This window comes from Dermacentor albipictus, chromosome 4 (genome assembly GCF_038994185.2).
Source record: "Dermacentor albipictus isolate Rhodes 1998 colony chromosome 4, USDA_Dalb.pri_finalv2, whole genome shotgun sequence".
Taxonomy (NCBI): domain Eukaryota; kingdom Metazoa; phylum Arthropoda; class Arachnida; order Ixodida; family Ixodidae; genus Dermacentor; species Dermacentor albipictus.
Genome location: NC_091824.1, coordinates 149,151,853 through 149,178,858, shown reverse-complemented (window position 1 = coordinate 149,178,858; position 27,006 = coordinate 149,151,853). Strand labels below are relative to the sequence as shown.

At 43.9% G+C, this 27,006-nt stretch overlaps 2 protein-coding genes across 3 annotated transcripts in view; both read right to left on the bottom strand.

The window, feature by feature from the left end:
* LOC135902201 (uncharacterized) overlaps positions 1-27,006 on the bottom strand; it is a 92,986-nt gene that overhangs the window by 23,739 nt on the left and 42,241 nt on the right. The gene's annotated exons all lie outside the window — the stretch shown is intronic.
* LOC135902197 (uncharacterized) lies at positions 918-27,006 on the bottom strand. Of its 2 annotated transcripts, XM_065432169.2 has the most exons (7): positions 26,840-27,006; positions 25,704-25,872; positions 17,101-17,223; positions 15,829-16,001; positions 11,142-11,301; positions 7,492-7,641; positions 918-6,322 (listed from the first exon to the last, which is right to left on the bottom strand). In XM_065432169.2, the coding sequence occupies exons 2-7, from the start codon at positions 25,868-25,870 to the stop codon at positions 6,160-6,162; spliced, it is 936 nt and encodes a 311-aa protein (XP_065288241.1). In that variant the 5' UTR covers positions 25,871-25,872; positions 26,840-27,006; the 3' UTR covers positions 918-6,159. The 2 variants fall into 2 exon arrangements, with proteins under 2 accessions (XP_065288241.1, XP_065288242.1); XM_065432170.1 differs by lacking the exon at positions 7,492-7,641 and having other exon boundaries at positions 918-1,831.

Here is a 27,006-nt window from a genome sequence, read left to right as displayed (position 1 = left end):
AGTGTGGGACACCTGACCTGCTCGTTTGTCTACAAAACTCAATGAGACTACGTTACAATGAAGGCGGAGGGATGGCAATTTAGAGTCTCTGCTGTGAACAGCGGGTTTCGAAATATCCTGGCCCAATGCATTCCTTTTGCCCATAATATCGCGAGAAATTGTGTGCCAGATATGCAAGCTATAAACTGCTATTTCTAGCCTCATCGCACAGAAATAAGAAACTAATGCTCCTGACCTAAAGCCCACCAAACCAAACCGTCAGAGAACTAACACAATTGCGTATGCCCCGGTATTTGTTTCCTTCCAGACGTTGACACGGCAGTCGCGATTAATTCAATGCCAATCACCTTCGTAAATACAAAAATATAATAGTAAAAGATAGAGTTCGATGCATCCACATAAAGTTGTAATGCGCCTCGTAGTCGAACAACATGCTAGCGCACACATGACGGCCGGGTTCAGCGAGCACAAGGATTAGTCGCTGTTGAAGCCAGCGATATTAAGGTATACGAACGAGTCGTTTGAAAGTTATTGGGCCAACTCAGATCATTTATTGCATTCCGCCTAATTACATAATTAGTTTCAATTCCTTATTCAACTTCTTGAATATGTTGATTAGATGAAGAATGTCAATCAGAAAATTGTAGAGCAGCACGAGAAAAATTTGTCAGCCCTTCAAATCTGTGAAGGACAAGCAGCGAAGCTGTGGCATGTTTTACCTCAATCGACGCATCGATATGTATATATAGGCACTGTTATCGTTGTTATTGTTGTTGTTGTTGTCATCATTGTCGTCGTCGTCATCGTCGTCGTCGTCGTCGTCGTCGTCGTCGTTGTTGTTGTTGTTGTTGTTGTTGTTGTTGTTGCTGTTGTTGTCGTTGTTGTTGTTGTTGAAGGACACAGACAACGAATACATCTTTTGCCTGTATGTGGAGGGATTTATTTGTATTCTTTTATGAAGGACTGACAAGTGCAAGTACCACCGCATGGCAGACAGAAATTCCACAATATATATAACTTCACTGTGAACTACGTAATTATGAATCGTAGATGAAACTCTGAGTTATGTTGTAGTCATCTTTCCGGCTAATTTTCATATAATTTCTTTAGGTATATATTTGATTTTTTAAAAAGGTTATCGTTTTCTGTAACCATACTCCCTCCGTAGACGGCCATGTGTTGACCGCAGACGGGGCTTCTGTAAGATATACAACTCCACTGTGAACTAACTAATAACGACAAGTAAATGATACTTGGCATAATTGTGGAGTCGTCTTAGCGGACAATTTCAGCATAATTTTTTCCGAGCTACCTATACCTTATATTGAGATCTACAGTGCATTCGCAACAAACTGGAGAGGAAATTTTTTTCTTGTTGACGCGATGAGTATTGACGGACGGACATCGACCGCCGCCGGAGGGTAGCTATATACAGCTTCGCTGTAAAACTCCTGATGCAACTTTCTGTTGCTCAATACATGATACGTAAAAGTGTCTATCCGAGCGTGAAAGAAGCCCGGGAATACACGCAAAGTAGCCACGCGGCGGTGCGCTCGAGGCACATTGCAGGTATTTCCACGCAAAATGCAACATGCCGATGTCAGCCATACCTTAGTCGCGAATATCACTGATTCAATTAGACAAAATGTGGTCAGTCTAGCGGCTAATTTAAGCGCCGACCAAGCTGCACTCACTGCAGCCCCTAAGTTGTTTTGGCAATTGCGGTGTGAAATAGACGCTCAGATGTCTCGACGATGGTTTTGGCAATTGCGGTGTGAAATAGACGCCCAGATGTCTCCCTGTGGATGTCTCCCTGGAGATGGATGTCTCCCTGTGGAAAATCGTTCCACGTCAGCATCATGCAATAAGCGCGACTTTGCGATTGCGAACAAACGATGTTTACGGTGCGAATTTGTGTCTTCAATCCCAGATTTTTCGGCAAAAGTGTCATTCGTTGTCAAAGCAAACACTCCAACCTTCGCGAGCTAGATGTACCACTCCAGAAACTTATGGTGCTAAACATTGTGTCCTCTGGTGCACTTCAAGATATTTCCCATTGCCACTGCCTTGTTAAATGTAATGTTTTAAAACTACAAAGTCTTTCAGAATGGTGATAGCAATTGTCACTTTTCCTTTTTAACCTGTCTTTGTCTCTTCACAGTGCAAAGAGGTGGCAGTACAGGCAATCGAGACTTCGTATGCCCTTTGTACGATTCTACTGACTTCGGAGTCAACGCCGATTATTCATGTTTAGCAACACGGCTAAGACTTACCACTTTTGAATGATATCTCTAGCAGTTCCAACGCACATTATGGTGCCTAATTCTAGCAGATATGGCTCACAGTAAATGTAGACAAAAGTCCATAAATCACATGCTATAGTTCTCGCACCTTATGCAGTTGAGATTCAAAATAAGGAAGAGTGTAGAAGGTTCTTTGTTCTGTCGGACGCTCAACTAGGAAATATATGCAACAAGAACAAAAAGGAAGAGTACACGGATGAAGAAAGTGATATGAATGATACTGATGTTTGTCTTGCCTGCTTCGTATGTATGCTAAATTTTAGGCTGGTAGCTATTTTTTGCGTCGCGATAGTCCTACGCCAATGGGCTTACTCGGAACCTTGATTGGAGCAAGTCTGCAAGATTGCTGAACTGCTATCGTCATTACTAAACATAGATTACGCAATAATAGCTGTGTAAAAGTGCACGAATGTGCTGGCAACATTTGTCGCGGCTGTTGCTGAGTATAATAAGTACTATTAGTAGGTAACGACAGTTAAACCACTCCCTATTCCGACAGTAAGACAGCTAGCGTTGCCATACAGACTCTTCCTCTGAAAAGGCGCTCAAGGCACTGACCTACTGCCAGTCGGTGCGGTGATTTCGGTCTCAAATCCTTTTCCTCAATATATCGCGAAATGAAAACACGCATGAAGCTACGCTCAAATTTCGCACGAGAGAGTATTGTAATCGTCGGGGAATTTTTACATCGCAGAGGTGCTACCAATCAAGTACAAGCAAAAAAGGAAGCAACTGAAGATGTTATGCAGCTTCACACGTTCGACTATAGCTTTCGCCACTGCTGCCCCTCACCGTCCGCTCAAAGATACTAGATGCCCAGTGCACCTCTGTCACATTCTTTTTTTTTAAGGCTGGGCAATTGTGACTAAATGACTCAACCTCCTTTCTTGATAAACGTGCCCCATTACCACGGGTTGCAACTCACAGCTGTAAACGTTGCGCAGCGACACATGGGCCATTCGCGGTGGCGTGAAAGATGAGTTGCGCTTCGCTAAAGATATACGCTCTCATAGAAGGTATATGGCATGGATTATTGATTGTACCGTGGTGTACGTACAACCTTAGCCCAACATATGCGAGTAATTTGTTATACAGAAGTGCGGTACGTGCAGTCATGTGCTTGTTTCTTGTCCACTAGTTGTATGCAGCCAAGAGCATTTTTAACACCGACTGTTCGTTCAAGCGCATTGTCACGGTTGCGGATTGAGTGTAACATCGTTAAAAATTGTCTGTTTTCTTTTATTTGCAAGACGACGAATTTCTTATATTAAGTTTAGAAGCCAAGTAAAAAGCACAGGATCATTCATAGCCACATCGAGAGAAGTCTAATTTACTGATGTAACCGTTGCTGTCGTCACACCCATCCTTTCAGGCCAAGCAAAGTCGCGACCATCTTGTAAATGCCCTAGCGTATAACAATACAAGTGCTTTGTTTTCATTTCGGTTGTTCGGAGTATAGCTTCAAGTTCCCAGGTTCCGGCTTTACTGAATGCAAACATACAAATAAAACGCTTAAAAACCGTGGCCGGACATTTTGTCTGCTACAAATTATAGCAGCTATTTAGGAGATATAGCTATTGACGTAATAGTTCTACGGAAGCCAGCAAGGTGGCACATGGCAACCAGTATGGATTTCCTTTGTAGCAATTTCCCACGTTTGGGTGGATGTCTAATTTTTCCTTTATTAAATATAGCTCTTATTGAATCGTTCTTTTTTCTTCATGTGCCTATGCGTCAGCAATATACTTGTTGCTGTTGTTTATCAATAGTTACAATATCGGAAGTTCGTCTCTCTTTGGCAGCGCAGTGATGTGCCCACCCTGCACAACTGAACAGGAGCGCTCTAACATTCTTAGATCAATATTTTGCTTGACTCGTGATTGTATAGATTTCCATAACCACTGTGACAAAGAAATATTCGTCTTCTCCCAACCTCCCGAAGTGTCATCTTCATACACTTGATCCATCCATTAATATACAAGTGCCATCAAACGTATCCCACTCTGAGGTGACAGTGCTGTGGCGCCTCTGGCTAGGGGTTTCATTTATAAAGGCCTACTCGTTCTGCGTCTCAATGGGTGATAAACCCATGTGCGACTCTTGTGGAACAATAGAAACGATTCGGAGAAATGGAGACGGAGACAGCTTATGTCTCCGTCTCCGGTACGACGTTGAACGCGAACCTCTCCAGACAGCATTTCACTCAAGGCGATTTTCAGAAATGAAGATCCTTGGACAGTGGCAGTAAGCATCGATGACACAGAAAGCAACGAAAGCCTTATTGCAGTAACTCAAGTGGGCAGTTCTTGGCGACCGTTTGTAGAGTCGATGCGTACCTTCAAATGTGGGCGAAACTGTGCTCAATCTCTTTCTCTTCCCATCCCTACATCCCATTCTCCCTGTGCAGGGTAGCAAACCGGACGTGCGTCTGGTGAACGTACCTGCTTTTCCTCTCTTCTATTTATCTCTCTCTCTCTCTCTTAACGAATGCTTCGCTTCATATTGATTCCTGCATGTGCTTTGGATCTGCTTAACTTTCTCTATGAGTGCGTGCGTGCGTGCGTGCGTGAGTGCGTGCGTGCGTGAGTGCTTGCGTGCGTGCGTGTGTGTGTGTGTGTGTGTGTCTGTCTGGGGGGGGGGGGGGGCGAGAGAGAGTTATTTGGGACGACAGCAACAGCAGCCACGGTCAGCAAAGCACAAGAGGTTTCGCAAAACAAGCATCACCTTCATAAACTCTTAACAGAGAGCGATGTATAAAGTTCCACAAATATCAGCTCCGATCGCAAAGTTTCATTGTACATTTATGCTATGACCGACCGCTTTTGAAATACTACTGCTGATATAGAGACATTGCAGCTGCATTTACGGTGCTGTCAGTGCTTGTCGTTGCCGCCTGGTACGGAATTACATCAGGTACTGCTAGCAACTATGAGATAACATGTACGTAATAAATAGCCCGAAAGAAAAAAACGCATTTATAAAACTATAAAAACTAGGTGGATGTGCACACAATGTTAGTAGGCTTGCACATGGAGGAAACACTTGCGCCGGTACATTATAAGAGATGTGCTGACGGAAGCCCAGCGCCTGTGCTCCAGCGCCCACTATAAATTATGCTGTAGGAGAAAAAAAAAGTCGCCGCGTGCTGTAGCCCTGAAGTGCAAACGCAGTGTGAAATTCGAGCATTGACGTCACACCTTCAAAGTTCAAGGCAGCAGATTCCATGTTTGCATGTTATCCAATGACGCATGGGCTAGAGAACAAGATCATAAGATCAAGTTTCGCTCAACAGTTTTTTCTTGAATACGACTATTTCTTCATGTCATTGTTAGCCATACCTCGTACATTATTTATTAACCGGAACATAAGCCTCCTTGTCGTCGCATTATATACGTTAACCATAAATTCACGTCCCTTCGCGGAAGCAAGTAATGTAATGCTGCTTCAGATTCCGGCACTGCATTCTGCGCAGTATTTCACCTAATGTGAAGCGAATAGAGATCCCCGCCTTGTTTTAAGCAACACGCTATATGTCAGTTGTTTTGTTTAATCATCATGGGATGCTTTTCCGCAGGGAGTTTCCATCGTAAGACCTGAGCGTATATTCTACAGCGCCAATGTCAAAGCTACTTGGGGGATTCAATGCGTGCAGCCTAGTTCATGGCTAAATGAGCTTCTAGAATGACTGCATATTTAGTATAATTGCACCAGTGATACTCGCGCAAAAGGTACGGGAGACATAAGCTTCATGCACATCTGTGGCCGCAATCTAGGAGTTGCAAACTCCTAGATTTAATTTTTACGCGTATTTCGGTAGGTAGTTCCATGGCATCATCAGTTTTAACACTCCGCGTCATCATCCTCTGGTGCCTGCCGAGAACACTTTCATAAGGCCGGATTTCTTCCTGTTAACGAAAGCCTCGAAAAAATTCGGCGGGTACTCGACACTCCATCTCTTAGGCTGAGACGTGTCCTCCTCTTGGTTTTTACAAGGTGGACGAAGCAGCAGCATACGAAACCTGAAAAGAACGTTATTTATAAACCGTGCATCTTATTGCAGATGATTGTTGTGAGAGTCATTACCAAGAAGAAAGCGTTACAATCTTTTTTCATTATGACGGCTGCTGACTTGGAGCGTGATGTTAATAATCATTCCAGTTGCAGATGAGGACCTAACTCCGATGCCATAACAAATGTAACAAAATAATCCACCTTCTCGGAACCCGACAGTTTCATTTGAGGAACCGGAACGTATAGTTTGAAAAGTATTATACTATTTCAGAATGGAAACTGGTGGAAAGTAGCAGTCATAATACACGTTCGCTTTATACTCACGCTCAGAGTAAAGAAATGGAGGTAACTTACGGAATTACCTTTCCCGTGGTAAAGGTTATAGACAGCTTAGTACTTTCTGTCGACTGACAGTCTCGTCCCTACCTGCAAACCCTCGAACGTATGACAAAAACTTGCCAAAAGACTTAATGCTGCGCTAAAGGCGCAATAGTCAAGATATTACAAAAAATATCAACAAAACTTCTATCCAGTTGAGTGTACTTGCTTGCCGCAGTTATTATTGGTGCTGTGATAACAATACGAATTTACTAAAGCAACGCATATGAGATGTGACGATGAAGAGAAGAAATTGCGTAATTACGTGGCTGCGCTGTTCACGTCAGACCAGTGATTCCAGCCTAACGAGCCAATGATCAGTTAGTCCATGGTCTAGTACTATCAACGATGAATGATTGAAAAGGCCAGCGCAGCCCCACAGGGGTTAGCGTGAGCAATCTTTCGCAATGAACTGGCTAAAGAGGTTACTGATAACTCTTCGTTACTTTCCACGCTTCGATGTATATATGTTTGTATTGTTAACAAACTAAGTGGCACGCTAAAAAAGCTCCATCGGCACTGTTTTTCTTGCAGTTAAAGCAAACTTGTACATCAGAGCTGCATATTTAATATGGCACTTTCATGATATTATTGTCACGTTTTAGTGTTGTGCAAGGCATTTCACAACAAATTCGTGTGCCCCAAGCCTAGAAGATAATTTTTTTCTGATTTTTAAGAATAATGAAAGGCGGCTGTAAGAGCATTACCGTGCCATAACGTGAGAAAGGATTGAGTTAGTCTAACAATCCTGACGTCCGAGACATGCGAAGCGCAATCGAATGAACGCGTATACGCTTACGGATTGTAACTGGTGCATTTTAAAGGATGGCCGTATTTGAAGCACTTGGTTCTGAGCACATCGAAGTAAGTGATGCCGACGGACGCCGTAACAACATTACTCGAGTTGATAAGGCAGTCGAAGAACTTCTCATCATCGTCGCAGTTTGTCCTGGAAAGTAAAAAAAAAAATGGAGGAAATCACATATACGGGCTCTTTCATTCTTTTGGGGATGTTCTTCATCGTAGTTGTCTTGTTGCCCATGTTCATGTCGTAGGCCAGTACAATCAAAGAAAGTGTTTGTATGCTTCTATTGCTTCCTTTGAAATCTTTTGCGTGGGTATGCTGGTGCAAAAGCAAGCATTGTTCAGCAAAACTCTAAATAAATTTCTTAAGCGCTCCAGAAACGTCAAACGCAGCACCTGAGAATACCCTCTTCATAAAGACAAACACACACACATCGGACACAGTTTCTTTTTTTGTGACGCTGAAGTCGAACCAATATACGTATATTCCTGAAAATGCATTAACCTGAACGTAACCTGAACCAAGAGAAAGTTCGCTGTTGGTGCAGTGTAAAAGAGACTTAACGTGAGGACGTTACCACTAACACAAAACGTTATCAACTGGAATAAGCTCAACCTATAGTAGTTCTTACTTCCCACAAGAGTCTCATTCCTGAAGAGGGCACTTAGTGTAATAGTTTTTAATTTCCGCAATTCCTCATTACGTGTGAGGTTCTTATACATCAATTTGCTTTCATTTCCCCGCTTTTGCCGTTCTTTCTTAAACTCAGCCCTTTCCACGTCTATGCCTGGAAACACGAAATGGCAGTTTTCTTCTTCTTTTCAGTTGCTTTCTTTGCAGACAGCCGCTTCCACCAGCGACATCAGATGACGTCCGTCTTCTAGCCCATTAAATCTAACAAACCATGGATAACAAGGCCGGCTTTGACAAAGATACGTCCACCTATCGAAACGTTGGCCGACCTGTCTCAGGCATTTTACCCCTGAGGAGTACTTTAATTCGGGCTATTTGGTGCGACACACTACAAAGCGCTGACTACTGTATAGCGCTAGTCATCTGTATATGCCTTCTTGCGCCATCGTTTATTTACACTGGTTAATTTGTAGCTTTGTACACCTGTTTGCCGATCCTTTGTCCCAGGACGGGTTAAGGGGACGGGTTGGACCAGATACTGCACGTAGAATGATGGGCACAGACCCACATTCAACATACCCCGCACCTCCAAGTTTGTCTACGCCTTCTCAGCTATGCCGCCGAACTGTTCTTCGAGAAAGTCAGTGTGTACCTGCAAAACATCTTCAGCTGCTTCCTTTTTTGCTGGTACTTGATCGGTAGCACCTTTGCGATGTAAAAATGCCCGACGATTACAATACTCCCTCATGCGAAATTTGAGCGCCGCTTTAGGTGTGTTTTCATTTGGCGATATATTAAGGAAAAGAATTTGACACCGAAATAACCGCACCGACTAGCAGTGGGTCATCAATGCAGTAAGCGCCTTTGCTGAGGGAGGGTAATTATTGCAACGATAGCATGATGAGCGGCATGGGAGCCAGTTATGGTAGAAGGCGACGACGAACCCGTGAGTAATGGGCAAGTGTTTGGACGTTGTCCTGCTGAACGACAGCAACAAAGAACTGAGACTGTTTGACACAAAACAACCAAGAAAAATATACGTGATGCACCAAGATTATCTGATTGAAATATATTGATGTAGTAAAGTGTTATAACATGCCGCGAATACGAAAAAAAAACGAGTCTAATACGCCTTTGGCCAAGCAGCTACAAATAAAAGATTCTATAAAGTTGTGGATTCTAAATAAATGAATGTAGCCTACTTAGACATGGGAGTATGAGATCACTAAGGTCGGTCAATGTTACGTAGCTCTAATCCCACAACATGCAGTACTGTGTCATAGAAATAGGGAGGTGCGTACATCACCGTAAAGAAAAGGACAGAACTGATCTGATTCCCACTGTACCTCTTGTACTATGACAAAATTAATAAATTAAAATGAAATTCTGGGGCTTAACGTGCCAATACACCGACACGTTTATGAGACCCACTGTAGTGGGGAGTTACGGATTAATCTTGACCGCCTGCGATATTTAACGTGCAGCCAATGCACGGTACATGGACGTTTTTCCACTTTCCAAAGGGAAGATTCTCCTATAATGTATTCAGTTGTACGTATCCAGCCCAATGCCTCATGTGCAATATGCACGATTGACACATCGGAGTGAATCGCACCAATGTTTCTAAATGAACCGACCTGCCATAGCGCAAGGATTCCGAAGTTTCGGCTGCCTCGTGTGCTCCAAACCCTTAGGAAACCAACCATCATCCTCTCCAAAACAGGTTTATAATCTCTCTCTCTCTCTCTCTTACTATTATTATTATTAGTAGTAGTAGTAGTAGTGATAAAGAGACCTTCCCCCACCTCTCCACCAGCGGTATTATGTAAAGGTTTCGCTTCCCCAGTACCCTACTAAAAGAGTGGAAAGAATAAAAGGGAAGAGACAAGAAGAAGGCACGGCATGACACATAGCGCCACAGGAAAAATACATATCAGAACCATAGGGGGAAAGCAAATTTCTATAACAGTGTTGTGGACTTCGTATCAACTTGAAGCAGAACCATCCAGAAATTCGAAATGAAGTATGGAAAATGTAAAAATATTTGCAAGTTCGTAATTTTTTTTTTCAATTTTTGTAAAGGGTGTGGCCACAAATTATCTTACAGTTACTTAGACGGCAAGCGTGCGCTGTCAGGCTATAATATGGGTGGGATCGCCCCCAAGCGGTCGCTTCCGATTGACATGTCTCTCGGACTGCCAAGAAACCTAGAAGATGCCCAGCAAATTTCCGTCTGTCGAAATCGTTGGATTTTCTACCAAAGTTAGCGTCTAAAATTTTATTTACTTTTCTTTAAAACACGTAAAATGGTTGTTCTACTTTTTTTTCTTTTCCTATTTTTTGTTGTTGTTTCATGCTCTGTTGTGGAATTTTATCAGACGTGGTTACGACCGGCGCCCGTTAAACTTGGTAGAACTTCAACTTTTACGCTCAGCGTGTGCTAATTGCAATCAATTGTTTTTGTTTTATTCACGCTGTTGCTATTTAAACCGTGAGTGAGCCACCAAAATAACGAATGAGTAAAGGTGTATTAGGCGTAAAGAAGGACTTGTAATTAAGTTATTCTAATAACGCTCCATTTCTGTGGGAATTATTACATTTTAAGCCAAGCCAAGTTCGAGGCAAGCGTCGTACACCCACTTCTATAGATTTCCATAGTGGCAGCGTGAACACTTGGAAACTCGCATAGACGATGACGCCACATTTCTCTTTAGGTAATATTCTAAGAAACTGTGCGCATTACAACAGCGTGGCTGTCCTTCGTGGATAGTTTCGTCAATGCCGGAAGATACACCATGCGAGATCCGATGGAAAACATATCTTCATTACGTTGCTAGCTAAACCTTCAATAGTGGCTTATTTGATAAATGATTTCAGCTAATCGTCCGTTCCGCTATCGCCCAATATCTAGAAATTGTGGTTAAAACAAACTTTAGGTGATGTCCAGTTCTCTTTGATTATTCCTATAACGCGGAATTTGCCGCGTTTCGGAAAGGTAACGCCAAGCTTACATTGTATAGAACATAAAATTTTTGATTCCGTGCTTTGTCTGGAAAGCCAATATTTTGTCATCGGCGTGATCGTGGTCGCGACAGCACATATCAATCTCTTTGGCCCTCCCCAAGTCGTCGTAGCCGTTGGCAATGTCTCCAGCCCCACACCATTTGGTACCTGCGTGGCAAATTTTCTAGCATCAGATTTTACTTCTTGCACGTGTTCTTGCGCAGCACATAAGATAAAGATTTTGCTTCCATCCTATGTGCGTGAAATACGAAAAACAAGTCTCAATAGATTAGTAAAAAGTAAAGCTTATAACCGCAGTATATATTCCCCGGAAATACTATGCCTGTGACAACAGTGCCTTCACACATCGCAAAGGCATACCGTTCTTTCTTTCTTTTCTTGTTTTTACCCCTGAAAAAAAAAAAGAATTCAGCACTTGCCGACTTCAATGACAACTATGAGGCCTGATTTGGGGCATTTATCAGCGCTGTCACGAAATGTGCTAATGTAGCTGTTTATTTAAGTAACATAAATAAGCATTAATACATAAACAATATATCGATAATGCTTATGTAATATATATAAACTGGAACAACAATAAAAAACCTAAATATTAACCTCAAATAAACATTAAATGATATCATCAACCTAAACAATATGTGCAATAGCAAAAGATTAGAATAACACATTGCATAAATACATGTATTTCAAGGCCAGCAATTACAAAAACCTTCTTACGCTGGAAGTGTGGCCGAGTAAGAGCCCCGCGAAACCTATAATAATACATAGGAAAGGCGAAACATCTTTTTTTTTGAGGGGGGGGGGGGATCACTGCACCGATTCTGGTAGTGTTTGTTGCATATAAAAACGTTATTTCTAGGGATGTTGGGAGATTAATTTTTAGGCCGTTGATTTGGTTCAAAGAATATTGAAAATTGCTAAATTTTTCGAAACGAGACTATCAAGTTTACAACTTCCAAAACCAGAAATGAAGTATTACAATTACAATTACAATTACAACTACAATTACATTACAATTCATTACAAACATTACGATTCTGTAAACTGCACCCAAAATTCAACTAAAGCCCACGAAATTGATATAATTAAATTTCTCTAAAGTATGACACTAATTTCTGAGTAGGACATTGCAAGACGCTTGTAAACATTTGATAATTCTCGCGTGAGCTGTAATTTATTAAAACACATTTGTCCTCTTTAGACGCTCTATCAGATGCACTTTAAAGAACCACAATATCGGTATTTGATATGGAGTCACAAATTTTTCAACCTGGCGCTTCTTTCTTTATACGTCGATTTACACCATTTTTTAAATTACATGCTCAAGTCGAAATTATGCTTCCTACAGTAGCTATAATTTACCTTTTCTCGCGAATGAGAGAAATTTCATTCAAATCCGTCAGGCGGTTGTCTCATAAAAGACTTCCTGTAATTTAGATGTATTCGGATAGGTGACATCGGAGTTGGCGCCGAGCTAATGTTGCTTCTTAAGAGCAGATACTGGCATATCGTGATATCGAGCATATCATTAGCGAAGTCATCGTTGAGTGGTAAACAACATTTACCAACGCAAAGCCTTGTGTGTTCCTCCCCAGTGTCCGCAGTCATGAAAAGCGATTGCGCTAGAATTGTTTGTAGGAGCAAATTCTAGCCATTCGCTTATGCGGAACACAAAATTAGCGAAAGTGGAAGGTTGATGACAAAGAGTGCTTACGAATGAGAAGCTTTGTGAATTCGACATGATATTTTTAACCATGGCAGGAACAACAATATTTAACCTAAAGAAGAATAGATAGGAATTCGAAACTTCATGCAACGACGGGAGCTGAAATTTTAAACATGTTAGATTTTTATTAGTTCATTTCTTTTTCCTTTTGCATTCAAACTTGGTCCTCTATATATTATATTTCTGTATTTTTCAGCATGTACCACTTTGCTCTGTTAGTGCTGCTAATAGTCACGTTAACTACTTAACGTTTACTATGCACAGGAGTGCCGATTCAGTCTATGACTCTGAAAACTCATTCCTTATTTAAGAAACTGTAATGACAAGATGCGATAATAATAAAATTGAATTCTGATTTATATTCTCTGAAACTAAAGCGCTAGTAACACGCTTGCGACGGCATGGCATGGCAGCTTCTCTTAAAGCCAATGACATTACAAAATGTAGTTATTCATTCGACCACCAGGCGTAGTCTTTTCTTTTTGTTGAGACTGCCGTATAGAGTTCAACCTTTTACCTGTATGACCATCAAATTATTCATAATAAGTTAGTACACCACGCATGTGTTTGTATATGTTATTTACCATCTCTTCACAATCAAAACGTATCATTCACATCTTAAGGCACAATGCTTTTATTTAGAATCACAAGATATACCTGGCAACAAAGTTGCAACAAGTAAGCTTTCCCAAACAATATCGCCAACGTTAAAAAGATCAGGGGCCATCGTCACAATGTTTATCGTAAATAAATGCGCTCAGCCATTGTCTTGCCGCCTTTGAGAGAGAGAGAGAGAGAAAAAACATTTATTTTGACCACCGAGGTGGTTGCTCTTGAGGTCGAGTGGGTGGGGTCCTCATTCCAGGACTCCACTGGCCGTGGCTGCTCGACGTACTTGCTGGACGAGAGCTTCTTGTCCCGCCAGGGTATCGCCGGTCAGCTGTACCTCCCACCGCTCAAATGACGTGCTAGGCGTCTTTAAGTGTTGAGGTTTGCCCTCGCACCCCCAAGAGATGTGAAAAAGTGTAGGGCGTGTGTCGCCGCACCAGGGGCAGATGTCGCGATATGTATGTGGGAACATTTTACTGTATCTGTGTAGGTTTGGAAATGTGTTGGTCTGTATAAGTCGGAGAGCTGCGGCATCTTCAGTGCTGAGATTTTTGTGAGGCGGGGGATAAATCCTGCGGTTGAGTCGCTGGATCTCCAGTCGGTCGCAATAATTGGATGGCAGGGGCATGAAGGTAAAGGGTGGGGATTGATGAGACGATTGGTCTTGCCCCGCTCGGTTGATTAGCGCTCGAGCTAGGGCGTTCGCCCTTTCGTTCCCCTCCAGACCCGCGTGACCCGGCGTCCACGTGATTTGATGGTATTCTTGCAGCCTCGGGCCTAGAATCTGAGCTGCCAGCAGCGGTGTTCGTCCGTTCGTAAAGTTACGGCAGGCCTGTTGCGAGTCGGTAACGACATGGACTTCCCTGCCTACCCTGTCTTCTTGCTTTATTACCAGCGCCGCGGCTATGGTCTCAGCCGCAGCTGGGGTCTCTGCCCTCACGGAGGCCGCGAGAGTCAAGGAGTTGTCTCTCCCGTTCACGGCGGCTACCGCGAAGAGGCCCCCCACAGGGTACGCCGCCACGTCCACGTACGTCACGTACGGGTCACCCTTGAATTGTCGGCGCTGTCTGTCGACGCGAGCCTTGCGTCGTCCTTTATGGAGTTCGTGACTCATGTGCTTCGGTACCGGATTCGCCTTGATCTTGCCTCTGACCTCAGGCGGGAGTGATCGTTGCCCATCGAGGGCACGGAGCTCCGTTGCCGTTCCGGTCCGGTGGAGGATGGCTCTGCCCGCCGCCGTGTTCTGCAGTCTGGCCTTTTGCGAAGCCATAACCGCGTCCGACAGCTCAGCGAAGGTGTTGTGGATCCGTCAGGAAGCAAGACATTCTTCCTAGGAACAATTCTAGCGTAAATGCTTCTGTCCCTGGGGTCAAATTCACAAAAGAAAGTTCTCTTTTTAGTTTTTGCAGATATTATCCGGCTTGAAAACAGTCCTGTTTCAAGCATCTTAAAAATAATCAAGCATGTGCCTTTTGAAAATGTTTTGATTTAACTCGCTTCCAATTAAAAGCACGCAATATGATGTCGCTGGTATGAGAGGGCACTGCTCTTAACTTTTATTCATATACTTTACCAAGTCTGAACTTCTTATTGAAGGAATTGAATTTTGCCAGCCTTACACTGGTAATTAGGGGCTGCAAGGGTTAACCCGGTTTTAGTTAACTTCACTGCATTACTTACCTTGTAAGGGCTAACCTAGCACAGACACGAGCTGTGCTTCTCTCCCCCCCTCCCCTTTTTTTTCTTTTTCGGTGCGCTGTCACGTCCCGCATCTCCCTTTTTTTTTCTTTTTCAATCATCACACTGTTTTGCTCCTGCGTACATGCCCGCATTTCACCATTCGTGTTGTCGATGCTGTTTCTGTTTTATGGTGGAACTCAATGGATTTTGTCGAGTTCAATGCCCTTTGGTAGACGGCATAATATAGACTGTGGCATTACATTTCTCTTACAGGAAGCACGAAACGGGTGTTCAAAGCCGCAATGCGGGAACTATGTCAAACGAGGTACAGAAAAAAGCGGTCACAAAAGCTTCTAGCTAAACATTATTTCCTAACAAAGAACCTTGTTTCGCAATTTTTCTTCAAATGCAGCTGTACTTTTTTTGTTCTTAATTGTTGCTGCCGTCTCAGTCGGCGTACGTATTAGCTGCACGTATATTCTTTTTACTTATTCCAAAAGCGTTCGTGCAAAGAAAAAGAAATATTCCCACGCTGAGGTGTCCGAAGTGTGCATCTTTACGTGCACATTCGTGTAGTTGCACGTGCAGTTTTGTGCGTCAGCGCTATTTCGCGCGATATTGGTTAATGCAGTGCGCACGAGTAAAATAGCAACGTTTACCTGGGTATATCAGGAGGCTCTGAAGTGTGGTGCCTAACAAATCCAACAGGGAGGATCTTTTTGTCTCCGGCTCTCGGTCGACGCACTTGTCCACGAACACTTCCATTTCTTCCATCGTTACGTCAGTGACAAGCGCGCTTGGGATGAACTTCAACAAATGTTCTATAAGTATCCTGTCGGAAGAGTACACACACTGTCGGAACTAGAAGTACACGTTCACTTGAAGCGCACCACGTGCGTGCATGGCATAGTACATAAGTAACTTATATGAAGACACCGTGATTTCATTTCCCTTGTCATGTCCAGTCATTAAAGAAGCAAGTCGGCGATAGCAAACGTACACAATCACTTTAACAAATTCAACAGTATTCATATTTACTTCTTATATTCAAGTTAGTAGTTCAAACCACCGTTACAAGTCATGTCGCCATGGCAAGTATACCCGATGCAGAGAAGAGCGGCAAATGTAGTAAATGTACAGTAATACTGTATAGCTCGTATAACGGCTCGACAGGTAGTGCATAAGAAACAAGGATAAAAAATTAGCACTACTAGCTCAAAAATTCAACATCTGACGCTGAAATAGTGTGAGTATTTTATAAATTTCCACTTTTTCTATTATTTGTGCACTCTAATAGAGAGTGCACAACAGTGTCCTGTCAACTACGACTGCCGCTCTTCCAATAATCACACTGAAAGTTAAAACTGTTGCTGGTTTACCCGCGTCCCAATGACGACAAGGCTCATTGCTTCGACTTCTGTGCTGTGTGGCGCCGGAGGGCCTGCTCCTTCAGTTCACAAGTTCGATTAAAGTGCTCCGAGCGTTTCAATGCTTCCCAAGCACATGGCAATAATGACACTTGGGTCAGCTGACAAGATATCCGGCAAAATAGAATCGCTGTGAAATTCAACAGTGCACGTGCCAGTTGAGGCTGTGTCAGTAGCACTGTTTGCAAATCAGTCGGTCACTTGGTTGATAACACAACACTTCCTTGTTAGCTAACACGAAGTGCTCAACATTTATGATACTGAGGTGGTCTTTTTTTCACACACGGCAGTAAATATGGCGGCTGAAGTACTCTGGGCTGATGCCCCTCCATTTTTAACTAAATGTAGGCACTTGGTAATCCATACCCATATCGCAGGAGAATTCCCAGCACAGTTTAATCACAACTGTTCCTGTTCTCTCTTCTGTGCGAACTTTCATTAAAAACTGAATTTCATCACATTTTTTTTCATGAAACGATGTTTTACAATTGCGTCACTACCCACCTGTTGCCCAGAAGATTGCACGTAAGAGAACCAGCATCGTTCTTGTCCTCGAAAATCTCGGCGAATTTGTGACCTCCAAACTTCACGTCTGTCACAATGCGATGGCGTTGCGAAGGCAGAAACCTAAGAATAAGCACCTCAGTAAAAGCAGCAGGCATGTACTCTGCATACAGCGCACGATGCAAGGCGATAAAACTTTCACAGTACGGATTTTTTTCAGACTTACAATTGAATTACGACCACTCCTTTTTGAGAAAACATAATAAAGGTAATCTTCATGGGAAGAAAAACATACGATATAATTCTTTCTCTGGCGATTTTGACCCATGTCATCAATACTACTTATTGGGCGAGTGTGTTCATCTTCAAACATATGGGTAACAGCGCAAGCAGACGACCACCCGAAGGGAGACACGTACACACAAGCGCTGACTAACAGCTTGTTTTAACGGCATGGATAGCACATCTTATATAATCCAGAGTGAAGCAAGGGAACTGAAGGGGAAAAACATGTCAAAGGTGAGAGCGTGCCAAGAACGCAAGGTCAATACAGCCAACCAAGCGCAATAAAACGGCAACAATTATTTTTTTTCTTTTTCTTTGCAATCTGAACCCCCTGAATATCATTAAAGTAGTCCCCTTTTCTATTATTATGACCATAAGTATACGAGTTGCTTCGATATAATGCCAACCCCTATTTTTGCCCACTTTAGTATGCGCGGCTTGGCATGTACAGAACTCTGTTTTAGAGAGACTGCATCTGAAAAAGGTTTGAATTACGCCCAAGCCAAGAAATCTAGGAGGCTCCAATGACGAAGATAATGATTGAAAATGGGGCGGCGACAAATGATCACTTAGCCTGCTTGAGCTAAGAAGGTTTTACTGTATACACCTGTTGCAGTTTAGCATCATCCCTGTCTATACATTCTGTCTTTCTTATTAAAACCTCTATATCGGTATTTTAAAGTTAACAATGCTGGTAACAAACTTGGCTTCATCTATTTCCTGCTTTTTTTCTACCCGTACTCTAGCGTCTCTTGCTTATCTCGACCACTGAATAATTAACGCTCTCATTAGTTTTGAATTCCACTGCTTCTGGAAGGTGAACACTCTATAGAATCTTGTCATGGCGAATGTCTTGGCATTCAATTAAAATGAGTTGCGTCGTTTCTGAACTTTCGCTGCAGCTGCCGCATACTTCATCGTGTTGCGGATATTTGCGCCTACAGGTTTTTGTCCTCAGACAGCAAGTTAGGGCATCAAAAAGCAAGGCACTGTCCTGTGTGTTATAGTACAAATTTTTTCTCGTGATTTCTTGCCGTGTTTATGAATCTGCGAGAATAGTTTAGTTTCCATCCTTTGCGATTTGCCGTCTCTGTTTCTATGCCTTTCTTCTTGACGACTGCGGGTTGTCTATTTGAATTTCCAATTGCCCTAGATTGTGTTCCCAGCTTTGTCGGTGCAGCATCGTGGCGCCATCTACGAACCCTTCTTCACACTTACAGTCCATTCTCCAAATGTAGTTTGCTGAACCCGCAGAAATGGGGGTAATACGAACTCTTACTTCCATATCCTTCAAGTCTGATTTTTCCTATTAGAGAACTTTCTTTATAATATAAACGTCACAGAGGGTACTCGAAAAGGTTTGCGCAACTCGTAAGAGCTAGCAAAAAGGATCAATAAATACTGAGTGTTTCAGCATACTGACTTTGATGACCATACTGATGTGGGTCACAAAAGCCAATACTCCATCCATCTCTAAGAGTGCAGTAGGCTGCAAGTCACGCTGCAAGGCCAGCATGAACGCGGCGGTGCCAGCAAGACATCGCTGAGACATAAAATACAGAGCTCAAGCAAAATATATCAGAAATTAGAAATATTTAGCGGTAAAATGCGTAAGAATAGAAAAAAGACCCGCCGCGATGGCTTCGGATATTGTGTTACGCTGCTAAACACGAGGTCGCGGGATCAAATCCCAGCCGCGGCGGCCACTTTTCAATGAGGGCGAAATGTGAGAACGCCCTTGTCCCGTGGTGGTCAAAATTAATCCCGGGTCCCCCACTACGGCGCGTCTCATAATAAAATCGCGGTTTTGGCGCATAAAACCTCACAATTCAATGCAATTCACCAGAAAAACAAGTAACAAGACACAATGCTAGGTGTAGCAGCATAAAGAGACGTCAATTAAAATTAATTGTGATATTGTGATTGTTCGTTAAAAAAATTATGGGAAACCCACCACACGTTGGTATCGATATGCGAAGTGAAGCTTTTGTGAGGGACATAATTAAATGCCGTACAAATAAAAGTAATGCGCACAATTGACTTAACTTTCATCATGTGCAATGTGTACTTCACGTAATATAAATCCACCACGCAGGTGACAACTTTAATGTGATGCAATGTTTACGTTTATGCACCACCGCGTTCACAAGCTATGTAGATTTGCAAACTGCAGCTCACGCGAATGCAACCATTCAATCCGTCGGTGCAGTGATGTAACGAGTACAATGCCGATGTATGATGTTTGTCGTGGGAAAAATGATAAGCATATGTGCATGTAGATAGCGGCACAATGAGAAATAAAGTGGTAACGTTAACTATTCTGAGCCCGTTTCATTCCTGTGTCTTTGGCCTAATTAAAGCTTACTCGCTCACGGATGAAGAAGAAGTGCCTTTCAGGCAGAACGCCGAGTCTTCCAGCTCTACTTATTTTCTGAATTTCTTAGACTCTGCCTTGAAGTGCTCTTCCCTCCTCAACTACGACGGAGATGGAATCTCACGCGCGTCCGCCGGACTCGGCAGTGCCCGCAGCGGTTGCCTCCAGGAAGCGCAACGGCACCGAGAGCGGAACTGACAGCGATGACACCATGCAGTACTATGTCAACAGTGAATATTCTTGTGACAACACCTTCGAGCTGGCGCGGAATCGTAAAGCAAATCGAAAATTTCTCAGCGCATCATAGAATTCGAGTGAGTCCACCGTGAGATCTTCGCGCAATACCGAGGAGCTCACCATCCTGTTCGCACCAGTTCTCGCCACTGACAACCTGAGACGCCTCAACAGGCAAGCCGTGTCTTCACATCTAGAGGCGCTGGCTCAGAATGAAATCAAAGACATCAGAGTGAACACCCTTAAGAACGTCCTAGCGATTGACGTAGAACGCGCGGCTGCGTTGGATTCCTTGCGCAAAGTCATGGAACTTGACGGGATGAAAGTCCGCCCTCATATTCCGCAGGGCAAGCAAGTAAGTACTGGCGTAATTTACGATGTTGACGAGACCATTGTCGACTCCGACTTGTCGATCTTAATCAAGCCACCTACAGAAAACATCACCATCACAAACACATTTCGTCTCGGCACGTCACGGTGTGTTACGATCATATTTAAGGGCGAATCCCTCCCATCGCATGTAAAAGTGGGCCACTTCCGACACGTAGTTCACCCGTTTATACTAAAACCGCTACAATGCTGGAAGTGCATGAAGCTTAGCCATGTGAGTAGTGTATGCAATAACACTACCATCTGTTCTCGCTGCACTGTGCCCCACACCACTAACACGTGCGAGGTCAGTGTGCTGAAGTGCGCAAACTGCAGCGGCCCTCACGATGCATCCTCGAAGGAATGCCCTTTGATTCGAAAGGAAATGGCAATATTGAAGAAAATGGTTAGAGACAACTCGCCTCACCGAAAAGCTGCAGCATCTATTAAGCGACGATGATCACGTCACCGACGTCGATCAAGAACCTCCAAAGCCTCTGCAGAACGCCAGCCACGTACACTACGACCCACTCTTCCGTCCAGGCCAAACACAGTCAGCTCAAAGGACAAAGGTGCATCGAACATCACGGCTGCTGACGCTTGGCCTGAACTCCCGAGGCTACATCAACCTGCTGAGCGAAATCAAAATTCTACAGCAAGGGATACTTCGTCTGTCCCTGATAAATTGTCGGACCAGGATCAACAAGTTGTTGTCATGATCAGCTCTCTGGTGAGTGCTATTCGTGTTTTTCTGGACATGCTACAGACCTTTCCCCAACAAGTCAGTTTGATAGCAAAAGACTAGGAGATATTGTGGCTGCTACTCCCGGTCCTTCGATAATAACAGCGGACTCTAACGCTCACCACCATATATGGGGAAGCTCCAGGACATATTCGAGGGGCAGGTGACTAATATCCTTTGCATCAGGCCACAACCTGTGTCTTCTAAATGCCGGAAGCCCGGCATTTCTGCGAAGAACAACGTACAGCAGCTGCCTTGACTTGACATTGGTGTCACATTGCCTGACTTCGAGCATGCAGTGGTTCACTAATATTGAAATTCATGGAAGTGATCACATTCCGACCTATGTGAGAATCGATGGACTAGACACCGCATTACCGGTTGTGTCTCGCCAAATCGACTGGTCAGCCTTTCAGGATCGTGTAAAAGACACATGCAAGACAGATATCGCACGCTGATTAGAAGACATAATTGCAGACGCAATGCAAGATTGTACATGCTGCATCACACATTCATCAAAGCGTGCAGAGAATTAAATTGAATTGGAAAGGCTTCGTGCACTACGTCACCGAGCTGAAAGGAGGTACAGGCGCACGAAGTCAATTCTTGACCTCAGAGAACCTCGGCGCGTGCAAAACAAGATCAAACGCCGAATGGATAAGCTATCGGATCAAAGATGGAAATGCTTTTGCGACTCCCTGGACCCCCGCAAGCCATTCTTCCGTGTGTTGCCCCATAGCAGAGCAGAGACCCCATAGGGTATATGGGGTCTCTGCTCAAGTCCCCAGCAACGACGCCATAGGGTATGTGGGGTCTCTGCTCAAGTCCCCAGCAACGACCCCATAGGGTATATGAAGTCTCTGCTCAAGTCCCCAGCAACGACACCCTTTTAACCCCCTTACTCTCTATCAAAACCGTCGTGAGATAGACGTTGCAATTTTATGGGAAAGTCGCTGGCGGCACAGTTTTAGTCCCCGACATGGCTATAGGAAACATCCCCGGTCCACGAGATGCAAGTATGGACGCTCCATTCTCTATGGAAGAGTTAGAAGCTGTTATGGCGCTCTGTAGGTGTTCGTCTCCACCACGACCCGATGGCGTAACATATACTGCTCGGTGCCACCTAGGTCGACAACTACGAAAAGAACTCCTCAGCCTCTTTAATAGTTCATGGCAAAATGGTGTCGTCCCCCAAGAATGGAAACACAGCCGCCTGGTACCGCTTCTAAAAGCAGGAAAGTAACCGCTCGAACCGGCATCTTATCGGCCTATAGCTCTTGCCACCTGCGTTTGAAAGCTCATAGAACGTATGATCGTCATGCGTCTCGAATGGTACCTCGAACGCCACAAAATTTACCCTGACTCTATGGCGGGATTTCGACGCGTTCGTTCATCGATTGACAGTGTCATCGATCTAGTATCATCTGTAGAACAGCAAACATTTCGGAAGCGATTATCAGTAGCACTCTTTCGTGACGTTCAAGGCGCTTACGACAACGTTTACCATCAAATCATTCTAGACGCACTTTCGACAATTGAATTAGGCGGGCGAGTATATCGATGGAAAAGAAATTACTTGACACAAAGGTCCTTGTTCGTAAGTACGGAAGATGGTCCGACTACCAACCACTACACATGCCGAGGTGTTCCCCAAGGCAGGGTTCTAAGCCCTATTCTTTTTAACCTCCCGCTTCTTGTGCTGGCCGAATCTCTACCGGAAACAGTTAGTGTCTTAATCTACGCCGACGACATCTGCATCTGGACATCAGCGGTCACTCGCCTGCAGGTTCACGCACGGCTACAGAAAGCAGCAACACAGGCATCTGACTATCTTCACACACAAGGCCTTACGATCTCAACAGAAAAATGTGCGTTAGTCGCATTTACGCGAAAAGGGATGTCTCGTTATCCAGTATGCATCAATGGATAAATCATCAGCTTTTGGTTGTCACTGTGGACCGCACGCAATCTCTCTTGGAGCCCTCATGTTGCCCACTTGAAAAAGAAGCTCACATCTATTGTCCATGTCTTCAAGGTCATCGGCGGGAAAACATGGGGTTCGTCAGTGGGCTCCATGCTACAGTTATAACGAGCACTTTTTATCGGATTGCTACGTTATAGTTCTCCCGTGCTTGCTAAAACATGCAAGTCAAATCTTCGAGAACTTCAGAGCGTGCAAGCGCAGGCACTACGTGTTTGCCTAGGCCTTCTGCGGAGCGCCTCAACAGCAGGAACCATTATAATGGCTCAAGACCATCCGATCACGACTTACATTAGCACCGAAACGTTTAGGGCCCATGTTCGTCAAGTTTCACGGATGCACTCAAGCTCTCTTGCCTGCCTGCCAGAACGACAACCACAGGCGTCCTTCTCCAACAAGGTCAGCATCCATCGTGCGTCCTTACCATCGGGCTTCACACCCTCAGCAGGTTAAACCTCAGCTTTGTGGTCTTTAAAACAGCCTCAAGTGCGGCTTACGGTTCCAGGAATAAGAAAAAAGACCAACCTGCCTACCTTGCCCTTGAAGCAAGTAGCTCTGGATTGTTTGCACACTTTCTACTTTGACCGAGTCCACATATATACGGATGGCTCTTGCACTCAAACCAGCTTCACCGGCGCAGTGGTTATACCATCACGATCACTGAGCATCCGATACAAGATTTCGCACTTGACAACATCGACCGGTTCGGAGCTTGTTGCCCTCCGAGGTGCCGTTGATTATATTAACAACCAATGAGCTAATCGGTGGGCAATATTCTGTGATTCGAAGGTGGCCTTACAATGTCTTCTGTTATCTCTTCGTCGCGGGTCCTGTGAACAACTCGTGTCGGAGATTCGATAAATGCACCATCACACGATCGCGAAAGGACACGATGGCGTGTTTCAGTGGCTGCCTGGCCATTGCGGTATCTCCGGTAACGACCTCGCTGACGAAGCTGCTAGGAAAGCACACGAAGGAGCAACCCTTGTTTCTGTACCTTATCGCGGACTGACGCAGCCCGACACCTAAGCAAGCTAGCGCACCGCATGACATTGGAGAAGGGGCACACCCCTGAATTCACCGAACATCGACTGCATTCCCTCGATCCATTTGTGCAACTGCGGCTGTTACCAGGGCTTCCGCGCAATGAGGAAACAATGATGTGCCGCTTACGCATGGGCGTCGCATTCACCAATGCATATACGTTTCTGATTGGAATGGCGGATAGCGCCGAGTACAATGCCTGCGGTGTCGAGGAAACTATAGAACATCTACTGTGCTACTGCCCATCTATTGAAAACGACAGACAAGATCTCTGCACAGGTCTCAACCAGTTAGATAGAAAACCGTTCCCCTTGAACAAGATCTTGGTACCATGACCTCGCATATCGCAGCTACAAAAGGCCACAAAAGCGCTGCTGCGATATTTGAAAGCTACAGGATTGAGTCAGCGTCCGTGATCCGGACTGAGTGACCGAACGATATCCCCAGTGGACTTTCTCTTCTTCTTTTAATCTTTCCGTCACCTTTTCCCTTTCCCCAGTGTAGGGTAGCCAACCGGGCTCAGTCCTGGTTAACCTCCCTACCTTTTATTTATCATTTGCTATCTCTCTACTCGCTCCCGCGTGCTCTCCAACGCATGTGACGCATGCAGCAGCCACGATAAGCAATTTTTCTCGAGGCTTCGCTAAGCAAGCTGCTATTTAATAAATGGATATCTTCCACCGTATCTACCACAACGACTCGGGAAACAAACAGATAAGCCTTCGACTTAAGCTAAAATCATTTCAAATGTCGTAAGCATTTCTTCGGTGGACTGAGATTACAGTTCTACCATCCGAAAATTTGACAGCGTATTTCATTGAAAGCTTCCGAGTCCTGCGCCACTACCTGACGCAGACGATGCGGTCAATTATACTCAATCAAGTCATTCCTGACACTCGTAAAATGAAATGAAAGAAATAATTGTCATCGCACGGGAGCAACACAATTTCACGAGCTTCGTGTTACTCTCGAGCATGTGTTTTTTTTTTAAGACTTCCTCTCCAATTTGCCGATATCCAAAGATTTAATTTGGCACTGGTCCAGGTATTCTTTCGAAGTTCTAGCGCACTTCACCTACATCTTGAGGTGCAGCATGAACGTTGCAATTACAGAACGTCATCGGCTTGTTCAATTCGCATGCATTTTTTTTACTTTCTTTTTGTGAGCGGCTATGCAGAACTAGTAGGAAAATTAGTTATTATCAAATTTTGAGGATAGCAATGCATACAACGAGGACTGCTTGGCAGAGCTTCAAATTAGGATTAAACATTGGTATCTGGAAGGCACAAAACTTGATGCAAGCACAAAGTACACAATATTCATCCCTTGGAGTGCGTTGGCACATAAGACGCACGCGTTAATTCGCAGAAAGAAACGATGAAACTGCATATTTCGCTATTTCACCAAGGACCAATTATTTTTCATGCCACATCGGTTTTTTGTGCGGCTGGCACCAGTGAACACTACTTTCACTGTATCCTTAAAAACTCTAATCAAACCATGTATTTTTTCTCTCGCTATTTCTCTTTATACTTGGTCCTGGCGAAACGGAAGCGGGAGAAAAAGTTAATTACGTGTTTGTTAAAGCAGATGCCGCTTTACTCACGACACTTGATACCCCTTCCACCGCGCTTTTCAGTGGGGTAGACCCGTCGATCTTTAATGCTGCCACCGAATATTCACTGCCAAGTAGGTAATTAGCAGCAAAAATAAACAAAACTTCTTTCAAAATCCGTAGCATTTCTGAAAAAGACACATGGTTATGAAAAAGTAAATCAGCTTCTGATCAAAATTTTGACCTCAATTTTGCATTAGTGTTGGGGACACAAAGCTTTTCAGGGCAGCTGTTTTAAAGGACCATAGGTGTCCAGCTCTCGCTATTCTATAAAAGCTGCCCTTAAAGCTTTTCAGTGAACAAGTTTGATAATTGTATATGCTAGCTATGTGCTTGCAGAAGAAGACATGATCTACGTCCGAGTTTAATGGAACTCTATGGTTACACATTTTGCCGTCCAAGTAGACAATTGTGAATACAGTGTCGTGCCTAGTATTAAACATTGTGAATAGAGTGTCAGTGTTAAAACGTATTAAAACATGTCACCGCCAGTTCGTCGTGCAGGACAGCATGCAAAAAGGCGCATATCATATAAAAAAAATAAATATTACGCCTGCTTTGTCTTACTTTTATATTGCACTTTCGGCAAAGTATTTAATTACCTGCCTTAGGTTGTCATCGTCATTTTCTTTCTATTTTTACATGAAGCTTTAGCGTTTACCACTCCCAACCTTTCGCTTCGCACTGCCTTCTTTCACATGAAGGTTTCGTTTATGCGTCTCCGGCATAAGTAAAGTCAATGAGGCAAGCAGAACTTCAACCAATACATAATTGAACATCTGAAAAGAACATAAAATAACGAGCGAGGATTCTCCGAAAAAATGAAAAACGAAGTGGGATATTCAGCGTGTCGAATTCATGTCATAATTAGATCTGCTAGAACTCGAACACGTAGCCTGAACACAAACTGCCGATACATGGAGCCTTCTTTGCCCCCACAGCAATTAGTGAATGGCTCGACATCGTTGGTTAGCCCACCTTGATGCGCTTGTCAGTGATAATGACAATGTTTAAGTTGGTATCCATATTCGGTATACTTCAATTATTAGACCAGTCCAGGGCCAGAAATGAGAAATTACAATGCAAAGAACTCACTTAGGCTGGAACCGGTATTTTTCGCAGAACTTTCTCCTTGCTCTAGTCCCTCGCAGAAGGACTGTATGTAAACTGTGCGAGGCAGCCAACCATATGTTCCTCCAACAACGTCAGAAGCCGCTGAAAGGAGAAGCGTTAGTTATGCAAATCCCGAAAGTTGCGCACAG

Excerpts from the sequence above, each read along its gene's own strand:
- LOC135902197 (XM_065432169.2), bottom strand. The coding sequence starts at position 25,870 with ATGCTACGGATTTTGAAAGAAGTTTTGTTTATTTTTGCTGCTAATTAC. Across the intron at positions 16,002-17,100 it reads TGCAATCTTCTGGGCAACAG|GATACTTATAGAACATTTGT; the intron begins GTGGGTAGTGAC and ends CTCTTCCGACAG. Across the intron at positions 6,323-7,491 it reads AAATGCACCAGTTACAATCC|GTTTCGTATGCTGCTGCTTC; the intron begins GTAAGCGTATAC and ends CGTTCTTTTCAG.